Below are 12,327 nucleotides of genomic sequence, written 5' to 3' on the forward strand. Positions count from 1 at the left end.
TTCCACAGCCTGCAAATGTACGAGTTGCTCATGCTAAGGGGAAAGCTCCAGTTCCACAAGGAGCCATAGGACTATAGAGATTCCAAGAAATGCACACTTCAGTGTGCCCAAGAGGAATGGGAACAGCTTTGAATCCAAAATCAGAAGGTCAAAAAACAAAGCCTTCCTTCTTTGAAAGCGGGGAAGAAACCAAACTGGAGATTGGCACTTGCTCTGTTTCAATGTACCTTGTCAGCCTGAAATCCTGATAGTCTACATTTGAGCTTTCCTTTTAGATAAAGGCAATTAGATCCTGAGTGTTTAACTGCTAATGTCTCAGATGCCAAGAAGATGACAGAATGCTCTAGAGAAGATGAGTCACTGGCAGTCAAGATGAGATTACTGGAGGGAGCCAACCTTAGCTGGCCATGCCTTTCCTGGACTGGAAAACATTCAGTCCTGATGTGACCTGCTGCTCTTGGCTTCAAACTCTCCTTCAGGCTCTGAGCTGAAAGTTAGGAGGTGAGTCACATGGATCGGTAGAAACATGGAAGAATATATGAGAACTGGCGACGAGCCAAGCAGACTGACCTCAGGAGCCTCTTCCTACCACAGCAGTTTGCAAGGTCTCTCTGCAGGGCCACCCTTAATTCTAGCAAAAAATTCAAGGATATTTAAATGTCTTGGAGGGGATCTTCAGAAATCCTTGTTCAAATACTCACTTTACAATCACTTATTCTATAAAGAGGGATCCTGCACCTATAGATAGCAAGCATGTTCTAAGTGCTTCGGGATGTACTAAGTCAGAACCGCATTCGTGTCAGATGGCACAAGTTAAACAGAAGAAAATTTCTTAGCTGGTTAGACAAAAGCATACCTCACTAAAAATGATTCCTCCAACAAGAAATTGTTAAGTCCGGTTTCTTGATGAAAACTGCAATGTTTCAAATGAAGCACAACAATTTTGCAAAATTAGTTTTGTCAAAATCCAGTTTTCCTTTAAAAAACGTTACGATGAGGGGAGACTGGCCAGTATATTTCATGCCATCCTGAAGTATTTCCATATAACCTGATAGGGGACCATTTGGATACCATACACAAGGGATGGAGCAGGGCAACTTCTATAGAGAAGATCAAGAAAGAAATTACAGGCTTTGAAGGACAGCAGAGCATTGCAGTTGAAAGGGTGATAAGCCAGTGGCCTAGGGTGCATGAGGTATATTTAAGATCTTCCTAACCAGCTATGATAATTAGATAACGTTAGATTGTCTCTCCTAATTGAGCTGTCTAAAGTTAGACATCTAAATTTGAGTTGGTCATCTTAGACTGTCTTCACAGAGACTCTGGAGAAAGCGGCATCTCCAGAGATGTTATCTACTTACATTTTCCATTTAGACTAGTTCAAAGTTGCTATTGGATGTGCCCCTTTCTCTCTGTTGTCTGAGAAAGCAGACAGAGTTGTCTAGCTCAGCATTACAGAGGCAACTTTTAGATACGTAAAGGTAGAGGAAGAAATCCTAGTTTGCAACTGCATTTTGTTGGCTGAATTCCAGTACAAGTAGCAGGTCTTTGACCACCCTTTCCCTTTGCAATAACAGATATTCTTCGCCTTCTCTCCTAAGCTGGATTTTTTTTAGCATTGTTGCATATTAAAGCACTTCTGTGCTCCAGTCCCACGTTGGCTACGCTTTACTTTTGGATGCTATCCAAGTACTTTGTAGAGTGCTCTGAATTCCTTTGAGATGAAACAGGTTACACAAATCTTGAGTTACTGTGCTGTGGAGGAAGGACAGTAGAACTGATTCATCATGTTGATACTCACAAGGATGTTACCGCACATGGGCCCAGCAGTTTCGTTCATACTCCTTGCTAAGTTTATCCCTAGGCTGATCAGGTCATCCTAGGATGGAGGATTGCACACAGCCATCGAAGTACCCTTAGGAAAGAGCAGTAAGCATTAACTGGTAGATTTTGAAGATGGCTCAGTAAGTCAGGTGCCTAATTTGTGTTTAATTTCAGTGACTTTGAGCAGCACAAGTCCTTTAAAGCCCTCTCAAAACCCCAATAAGATGGGTAGTCCTTGAGGACTAGGATCATCATCCCGAGATTCCCATCTTTAACTGTAAGTCCGAAATATTTAGTTCTTTCATTTAAAGCAGCCGGTCTTAGGGTCTTCCCATGACCAATTTGTGGTCTTTATTAATGAAAACTTTAGTTCTCACATTATGCAAAGGCTCACATAGGCTCAAAAATGTGATTTATGCTTTAAAAAGCTCAGTGGACGTATTGCAGAGAAAAAGAAAACAACCTTCAAAAAAATATCTCAGTGAAAAGAGTTTGCATTCCAGCACTGTCCTGTCATACTGAGGGGCAGGAAGAGAAATGAAGTGTTTATGGGCTACCATACCTTCCTTGTGCTCTGCTTAATAAAAAATGATCAAAGACAAAAACAGAAGTAAGTGTGCACTGTCTCATGCTGCAGACGAGGAATGTGACATGAGGAAAGAATTCTGTGCTCAAAGGAGAACAAAAAATGTTCAGGTTAATACTTTTGCAAATCTGACTCTGTGGTCAGGGAAATGCACCCACCTACCCTTATGCTCTTTGAAGAGCTGGTCACACATACATTAATGCTGGCTGAGATCACTGATTTTATTAAGCAAGACAGTAATGTTACTTCCTCAGTGATACAAATAAATAATAAGTCTGGTGTTAGAGAAATAGTTTCTATAGTAACTGAAGTTGCTTAAAGATTTGCTAATTCTTTGCTGTGAGATGTTAGCAGATGTTCTGGATGGTGTGTCATCTCCCTCTTAGCCATGTTTTCCTTACACATTCAAATGACAGATAAGAGGATTTTCACAGGCACTTTTTGTATTGTTTATTTGCACAAATTCCTTGGATATCCACAATGTTCATTTTGACTTCCAAGACTTTACAGAGAGAAAGAGACTTGGGAATCTTCATCTATTGCTTTTCAGAGCGTTGCTCAGCATTTCAGAAGAAATTTTGATACTGGATGCCTCCTTGATAGCTGACAGAATGCACAGTGGGGAGGCTTAAAGTGCATAAGCACTCTGTCCTCAAATACTCGGTGTAACTTGTAAGCAGCACACTGGGGACAATTTAAGAGCATCTTATAAAAAGAAATACAAAATTTCAGTAGACTCCAGTTGCTGTTGAGTCATATAACGTGGCCTGTCTTATAGAGTGCAGGAAAGAATTTGTCCTGTTCAAAGTCACAAAACCAATGGGAGCAGTTGTCCAGTCCCTTTTCTAGGGGTTTTTTCCCCTTGAAGTATGGCAAGCTGGAATTTCCCCACCTGAACATCTAGATCCTGCTGAACTTCAAAGCCTGTTGGTCCCCTGGAAAATCCATGCCTAAACCTCCATATCCAGGGTGAGAGTTGTGGTATAACTACAACAGGGATATCGCACAGGCCTCTTTTCTTGCTCCTTTCAGCACAGTAAACAAGACAAGAAGTTGCTGCCTTTCTGGCCAGTATGACTAGTCGTGCTTGCATCTGCCTACCTAGAGAGGGCTCACCGGACTCTGACATTGCAGAGTGGGGAGTAAGCGTACTTTATACAGTAGGAGCTATCAGATGGCACACAATAAATATAGACTAATTTTGAAAGCAATTTTTAACCCTTCTGTGCTGTATTCTTTTTCGGGAGAGATATGGGAAACACATACAGTGGGGACTGGGCATGGTAGTCCATCTCTGATGGTACCCAGGTAGTAGAAAGATACCCAGACTGCACATGAGATAAATTGAAGATGCCCTCAGTCATTGGATTCCACATTAGCCAGGAAGAAAACCACCCACCGTGGCATGTCCTCCCTTGCAGGTGTGCCACATCCATTCCCAGCATCACCAAAGGAGAAGCTGAAGAGAGCGGAAAGGTGCCCAGGAGAAAGGAAACCACCGCGTTCTGGCACGGAGCTGTGCTGTGTTCAGTCAGGGATCTCTGCACACACAGTTCTGTAACGTGGACATGCCCCGTTCTTTGGTGACAGGAGCAATGACGCTTCCCTCTGGGGATGACACTGCATTGCAGACCCCATAGAAAAGTTACCACAGCTTCTGTGTTCCTGATTCAAGACTCCAAGCACCTGATTCAAGACTCCAAGCACCTAATTTTTCATTGAAATTTTCGCAAATATTAACATTATTTTGCAAATATTAAGCTTAGTAGGATATTAGGAGACTTAACTGGATTGAGGCATTGAGTTCAGTCTGAGCTTTTTATATCTAGAACAGTTATACACAGCTCTAAACTCATTGTGGTCCCTTTCTAAAAGCAAACACAAAGAATGTGAAGCAAATGTAAGAGCCAACCCTTTTCCCTTTTTGAGACCAGAAGGTTTGTGAAGCAAGAGTTTCTCATGTTAGACAAATAAAGGAGCACAATGCATGTGCTTATCATTGTCTCCTTGCTGACAGACATACTTGAAATGGAAAATAATAATAATAAAAAATCTGAGGCCCTTCCAGGAGACCCTGACTCCCCGCACTGCGAGTGCCATGAAAAGAGCTTTTCATGACAGGAGCCACGGTTCTCAAATGGAGCATGTTTTATCCAGTATAAATGTCTAGTTTAAAGCAGGGGTGTCCCCTACCTCAGATTTCAGTGGCAAAGGAGGAAAGTCTGAATGGGAGGTATGTAAGGTGATGCTGCCTCTGCACTGCTTACAGTCCCAGAGAGGCTCAGGTCTCTAACACAGTGCAGCTATTTAGAGTCTTTTCACCTGCCTGCAGCCCAGAGGTTGCCAGTAGTTGCATTACTCGTTCCCTGAGCTTCTCCCACTGCCCCATCACATTTATGTGAGAGAAAAGAGTACTTACGGCCCTTTTGGATTTTATTAGCAAAGCTTTAATGCAGCTTAGAGTCATACAAAGTGCTGAAAGTGTATAGATATGGAGCAGTCCGAATATTACCCGATTTTTAGAAACTGCATACTTGCCCTGATATTAGTGGATAATTACAGAAAGTTGGCAATTATTTCCTGCCTTTTGACTCTATGGGTCACTAGCTGTCATTGTGTGCTGGTTTCCTGCAAAGCAACTGAGTGGAGAGAAACACGTTTCCAAAACACAAAAATCTGGCTGTGAAATCACACTGTGAAGCACTCAGCCCATGGGATCCTATAAGCAGGATTTTTCTCATCTCTTGGTCACCTACAGCTGAAGTGGGCACTTGGTGGTGTCCCTTTGACTGATGTTCCCTTTGCAGTCAGATTTGCTGTATTGCAACACGGCGGTTGCAATATCCATTGCCAAAGAGCGTCTCCTTCACTTTGAGAAGCTCATCAGTAAATACGCCAATGAAAATTTGTCATACCAATATTCTAAAGATGCATGTGTGTGTATATATATATATATATATATATGTAGGTATACAGATTAAGAAGCCCCTGGAATTACGAATACGATTTATTCTTGGTGACTCCACATTTCTGAGTGTATGGACATTGGGAAGCATGTGATACTGTTTGCTGTTACTGTGATGCATTTCTCTTATACCTTTATCATCATAGAATCATAGAATCGTTTAGGTTGGAAAAGACCTTTAAGATCATCAAGTCCAACCATTAACCCAGCACTGCCAAGTCCACCACTAAACCATGTCCCTAAGCACCACATCCACGTCTTCTTTTAAATACCTGCAGGGATGGGGACTCAACCACTTCCCTGGGCAGCCTGTTCCAGTGCCTGACTGCCCTTTCGGGGAAGAAGTTTTTCCTAATATCTAACCTAAAATTCCCCTTGCGCAGCTTGAGGCCATTTCATCTCATCCTATCACTTGTTACTAGGGAGAAGAGACCAACCCCCACCTCACTACAACCTCCTTTCATGCAGTTGTAGAGAGTGATAAGGCCTGCCATGAGCCTCCTTTTCTCCAGGTTAAACAACCCCAGCTCCCTCAGCCGCTCCTCATAAGACTTGTGCTCCAGACCCTTCACCAGCTTCGTTGCCCTTCTCTGGACATGCTCCAGCACCTCGATGTCCTTCTTGTAGTGAGGGGCCCAAAACTGAACACAGGACTCGAGGTGCGGCCTCACCAGTGCCGAGTACAGGGGCACTATCACCTCCCTGGTCCTGCTGGCCACACTATTCCTGATACAAGCCAGGATGTCATTGGCCCTCTTGGCCACCTGGGCACACTGCTGGCTCACATGCAGCCGGCTGTCGACCAACACCCCCAGGTCCTTTTCAGCCAGACAGCTCTCCAGCCACTCCTCCCCCAGCCTGTAGCGTTGCATGGGGTTGTTGTGACCCAAGTGCAGGACCTGGCACTCAGCCTTCTTGAACCTCGTACAGTTGAGGTTCAATTTATCTCTTCACTAGAGTCTCTAGCTACATTGTGGTGGTAAAAGATGTATATATCATCCTATGTTGTGGAAATACTTTTATCCATTTTTAATTACCCTTTAACTTGCAGGTACGGCATGAATTGTCTGATCCAGTTTGAAGATTTTGCCAATGCTAACGCTTTTCGTCTCCTCAATAAATACCGCAACAGATACTGTACATTCAACGATGATATTCAGGGTAAGTACTGTTAGGAAAATGCAAATTTAACCTTCACCTTGTCATGAGGAAAGGTGATTAAGATCACAAGACTGTTTATTATACAATACTCAGATGTGTGATAAATTTTAGAGTTTACACATAAGCATTTAAAAATATAAACAAAAGCACAGCGGTCTAAGTTGAAAATTGAGTCTCCATTGTTTTTAGGAATTTAGCTGCTCACTGCAGAAATGTTGTTCAAGGGAGAAAATGGATCATGTGCTTTAGATTATTAAGGTAATTTAGAAAGTTCCATTAATTTTCTATAATTTAGCTAAAACAATGATGACGTTTTAGCAGTTATGCAAGGCTTTCAGTTTCCACGAGCCAGGTGGTCATTAGCTGATCCTGGCATTGTCCCTCTATTGTTATCCTCCTTATTACATGCACAAATGGAAAGGAAAACCAGCTTCTTTCCTCTCCATGGATGCTAACTCCCGGGTAATCTGAGAACAGATATGTTCTCCCCTAGAGTGGTTAACATAATTCTTCCAGCGCCAAAGAGGAATGACAGCAGCAAAGCTGGGGTTATAACCAGCACGTCTCCCAGGCCCTGTGAGCTCAGCAGTCAGCAGGATTGCTCAAATGTGCAGAGGGACGCAAGCTGCATATTGGTGGCATCCTGGTCTGGTGCTGACTTTGCTTTAAACCATTGGAAGGGCTGTTTGCCCATCCGACAGGGACAGGATCTTCCCAAGTGATTACAAATAACCAGTTCTTCTCCTGTGAGTCCCTTCATCTTTTCTTCTTTTGTCTAGTCCTGCTTGCAACATGCAGAAATTTCCGACGTTTGTTGATTTAATTATTTGCAGTCGGCTGGGCTTTTCCGCACTTGTACTTGAAAGAGACTGAAAGAAATGCCAGTGTCATTTTTCACACAATGCTGGTTCTTTTGTGAGCAGAATTTCCAGCACTATTTCTGCATCTGCCACCCATCTAGCAATATCTGGCAGTGTGTGTAACAGCCTGCTCATATCTGTCATGGCACAAGAGGGAGTAAGACCCTGGCTTGTGGGAATATGGTTGGTGTGATGGGATGCACAGTCCTGCTCAAAGACAGTTTCATGAAGAGGGTTCAGAAGCAGAGGAGGTTAAGGCATTTCAGAGAAGGTGAGATAGATACTCCTGTCCAAGAAGACTCATTAGGTGTTCTTGCCCACCACAAAAGCTTTCAGTGGAGAGGAGGACAGAAAAAGAGAACACAGGAGATATACATTTTTTAATTGAAGTCTTGAATGGAAGAACCAAGAACTCAAACTTTTCTGCAGATGGACAGATGAAGCCCATAATAAGAAGCTGATGATATAAAGATTTATTTTGGATTAGTTGCTCTCTCTGCAAGTGGAAGGGGACTCAGCAGTCAAAAGGAAAAGAGGCCAGGCAATGTGGCAGATCTGCAGGCCTGGATGTAGGTTTTCTTGGGGGAACTGGAGTGAATTGGAATGGTTTCTTCGATTGACAGAGAGAAGAAAAAGAGGATATTAAAGCAAAACTGAAGATTATGAGTGGGAAGCAGGAGACTGTGTTTTTTATAGTTTCTTTTTGGCCATAGGTCATAGCTGAATGCCTGAGACAGTTCCTGGAAACGACTCCCCCAGAGGAGCAAACCACATCTAGGAGGATGCTGTAAAACAGCCTTGCCATAAAATGGACCTTGTCTACTTCTCCCCAGTTAGATGTGTGTCACGGTACATGGGAGATGTCAAGTCCTCTGAAAATTCTCCAGAGTCCCACCTGTTAAAACATTAGGATTTTACCTCTTACTAGTAAAACTCCCTTATATACTCAAATAAAGCATCTAGCTGGCATCCGTTTCACAGTAGTAGATAAGGAAAGAAATCCTGCTGATCTTTTGCACAGACAGGCAATGAGTCAAGGGAAGCAAGCCACTGTTTCAGGCTATTTTATGTAGCTGTCAGAAAGAAAAGGGGATTACAAGCCGGGGTTGTAGTCAGGAATGAGTTTTGAGGACCTTTGGGAAGCTGAAGTAACTTGGATCTGCTCAGTTAACTCTGTCTTGGAGTCATGTCAGAGATTAATGGAGTTGAAGCTGGGATGAGCAGTCTGATGTACCCACCCTAACACACCCCTCTCTGTCCCCAGATGATACCAGAAAGGTAGGAAGTGCCATTTTCTCACTTACACCCTCCTGTTCTTTGGTTTTGCCTCAGGCTCTCTCTTTTCTAACATGCTGATGTTTCATGATTTGCTTGCTTAAAAAAGTGGGAGAGTTCAATGCAAATTGTGTTTTAAATGCTTAATGAGAATTATACAAAGCCTTGTTTAAGCAGGCCTGATTCATTTTACTCAAGTCAGGCAGGAACAGACCTCCTGAAGCCAGAATTATCCCAGCTTCCGAGCCAGTGTTGCTTTAACTATATTGATTTAAAAACACATCTTAGGCACAAACAGTGCAAGTTAGATCAGGCCTGAGCTACGCTAATTTAAAATCATTGCCCGTTGGTTACTGGGACTCTGAATGCGGTATGCCAACACACACACACACAGATGAGGTGTGGGAAGAAAGTATAAATTGCTCCACTTAAACTCCCTTGGGTCTCCCTCTTGCTGCCCCAGGGCCTACACAAACAGAAAGCAGTTTAAAATATTAACGCCTACATTTTTTTGTTACAAAAATTACCGTATTGCCAAATCCATCCTAACCCCACAGAATCAAAATGACTCAGAGCCCTTCCAGTTCGAGCCAGCCTGCTGATGCCGAGTGGGACGCCTGCCAGGTACCACAAACTGGGACGAGGTGATTGCTCTTGTTCTGAAAGCCATTAGCCTGGGAGCTAGCAGGAGCCGGCTCACAGTGCCCGCGCGTGGGAGCTCCCCATTAAGGGAGTGCGTCTCCTTCCTCCTTGGGGGTGATGACATCAGTCCTTTCCCAGCTCTGTCTGGGTTCATGCAAGGGGCAACAGCTTCAATTTCAGCTCTACAGGAGAAAATTAATTGTCACTTCTTCCTTTTTCCCAGTAAAGTACCAGGGCAGGCAATGAAGCACATATGAAATTGGAGGGACATGAGAATGCTTTAGATCCTGCTCTTTCTCTTCCTACTGTAACGTTGCTCCACTTAACTGTGCACAGTGATAAAAAGTAGACAACTGAAAAGTCTTACAAAGGTGTCAAGTCTTGTGGATCCCTGAGACAGGCATCTCTGGCTTCCTGCTTCATACAAGAAAATATATAAAATCATTCAAGAGGTTAGTTTGGAAGGGAGCACTGGACGTCACCCAGCCCTCACTCAAATAAAAGGTGCTTTCAAAGTTAGATCCAACATTAGATCAGGTTCCTCAGAGCCTTGTCCAGCCAAATAATTTCCAATATCTACAAAGATGGATATTCGCAACCTTTTTATGCTGCCTCTTCCAAAGTTTTCTCATCTTCTTTGTGCATTGTTTCCCCTAATATCTAATTGGAACTTCCCTAGATGCAACTTGTGTTCATTGCCCCTCATCCTTTCGCTGTGCACCTCTGAGAAGAATCTGGCTGCTTTACAAACACTCGGTAAGTAGTTGTAGACAGAAATTGGATGCCCTCTTAGCCTTCTCCAGCCTAATGAAACCCACGTCTCTCAGTCCTTCTTGTACACCCTGGTCATGTTGATGGCCCTCCTCTGGACTTGCTCCAGTTTGTCGATATATTCCTTGTGCTGAGAGCCCCGAACTGGAGATAGTAGTCTAGATATGACCTCAAAAGTGCTGAAATAGAAAGAAATGATTACTTTCCTTGACCTGCTGCCTAGACTTCTGTGGACACAGTCTAGCAGGCTGTTGGCCGTCTGTGCCACAAGAGCGCATTGCTGGCTCATCTTCAACCTGTTGTCCACCATTACACCCAAGTCTTTTTCTGCAAAGCTGCTTCTCAGCCATCAGCCCCTAGCATGTGCTGTTGCATGAGGTTATTCCTTCCTCCCAGGTGCAGGACTTTGCATTTGCCTTTGTTGACCTTCATGAGGTTTCCCTGAACCCGTTTCTCCAGCCTTCTGAGATCGCTGTCAATGACAGTCATTGATCACTATCCCCAATTTGTAATCATCCACGAACTTGCTGGGCGTATACTCTGTCTTATCATCCAGGTTGTTAATAGAACGTAAATAGTACTGACCTCTTTGTACCACTTTGTACCACTGACCACGAGCCTTTGAGACCAGCAGCCCAGCCGCTTTTTCACTCACCTGATAGTCCACTTGTTCAGTCTGTGTCTCTCCAGTTTGGCTACAAGGATGCTTTGGGAGATTGTTTCAAAGGCCTCATGCAGGTCAAAGAAAGCAACACCCACTGCCCTCTCCTTGTCCATGTAGCCAGTTGTCTCATCATAGAAGGCAGCCAGGTTGCCCAGGTCAGGCATGATTTGGCTTGGGAAATCCATGCTGTTCTCAATCACCTTTACGTTCATAGACCTGCCTTCTTGGAAGATTTGCTTAGTAATCCACAGATACTGAGGTTAGGTTGACCGAGCTAAAATTCCCTGCATTCTTCTTCTGGCACTTCTTGAAGATGGGTGTGAAATTTGTCTTTTTTCAGGCATTGGGAATCTTCCTGATTACCAAAACCTTTCAAAGAACGACTTCGTAATGCCATTGGCCATGTACCTCAGCATCCTCAGATGCATCTCATCAGGTCACATGGACTTCATCTGTTGAATAATCCCTGCTAAATAGGCAGGAGTCTATAGAAACCCTGTAGATTTGCACACCTAAGGTTCTCAGCATGGGACTAGGGCTCTAGTGCACGTGCCTCACTGTCTTTGGGGTAAAGAGCCTGTCTAATTCCAACACAGCCTTCAAAGATGTGCACTGAATACCCACAAGAATCAGCAGGAGTTTGTGCCTGGGCTAAGCAGAAATGAGATCAGACCCACCAAGCTGTGAATTGAGTTGGACTGCTTGGCTGGCTGAACAGAAATCTTTATGTTCCAACAGAGATCCTGCAGTGTCACTATTCAGTTATCTGATCAGACATAACAAAAACATTATTGACCATGAGAGTGGCTGAACACTGGGACAAGTTGTGCAGAGAGGCTTTGGGACTTTTATCCTTCAAGAAGGCCCTAAGCAGCCTAATCTAATTTGGAAGCTAGCCCTGGTTTAAGCAGATACTGGGCTAGGTGACCTCCAGGCATCTCTTCCAACTTTATTTTTTTCTATGAAAAGTTCATTCTCCTTTTTGATCAGTGTGTTACCCTCCATATTCACATATCAAAAATGAATTCTTCAGACTTAGATTGCTTACTCAGTACTGAACAGCAGAAGTTGTTTTGGAAGTTTAGCAGAGTTGCAGAAAAATGAAGAAATCTCTAAAGTGTTATTTAATTAATTGTATCTGATCATGTCATTCAAAACCCTATCACACGTATGGGCAGGGCAGAGAGAACAGTGCACAGAAGCATAAAGCCTACTATCTCCTGGCTTTGGGCATCTTTAGCAGTCTTTTAAAACTAGACCTGATGTAAGTGTAACACTGATAGCTTCTCAAAGAACCACCAATCTGAGTGTTTCAGATACATCCGTATCCAGTTTGACACACCGTGAACAGATAGGACTTCTAAAATAGGCTGAACACCTACACAGTGCAAATGAGACTTCTTCAAGGCACTTCAAGATGGGAAACCCCAAATCAATAGCCACATATTACAAACACTCAGCCTTTTGTATTTCCGTAGTCCCTCCACAACTAAAGTAATAGTAAACAGGCAATGCACAGGGGTCATCACTTTCGCAGAACCTCTCTGGGTCGTTTCCCACTCGTTAGAGCAGTGATTCC

General features: G+C 43.5%; 1 protein-coding gene across 2 annotated transcripts in view; it reads left to right on the forward strand.

The window, feature by feature from the left end:
* ME3 (malic enzyme 3) overlaps window positions 1-12,327 on the forward strand; it is a 134,108-nt gene that overhangs the window by 109,178 nt on the left and 12,603 nt on the right. For both annotated transcript variants that reach the window (XM_087758458.1, XM_087758459.1), the window contains exon 7: window positions 6,427-6,536. In XM_087758458.1, the coding sequence (XP_087614584.1) occupies window positions 6,427-6,536 (110 nt within the window). The remainder of the gene's footprint in view (window positions 1-6,426; window positions 6,537-12,327) is intronic.

Source organism: Nipponia nippon, unplaced genomic scaffold, assembly GCF_047370975.1.
Source record: "Nipponia nippon isolate SJK-2023a ecotype South Korea unplaced genomic scaffold, ASM4737097v1 scaffold_2, whole genome shotgun sequence".
Lineage (NCBI taxonomy): Eukaryota > Metazoa > Chordata > Aves > Pelecaniformes > Threskiornithidae > Nipponia > Nipponia nippon.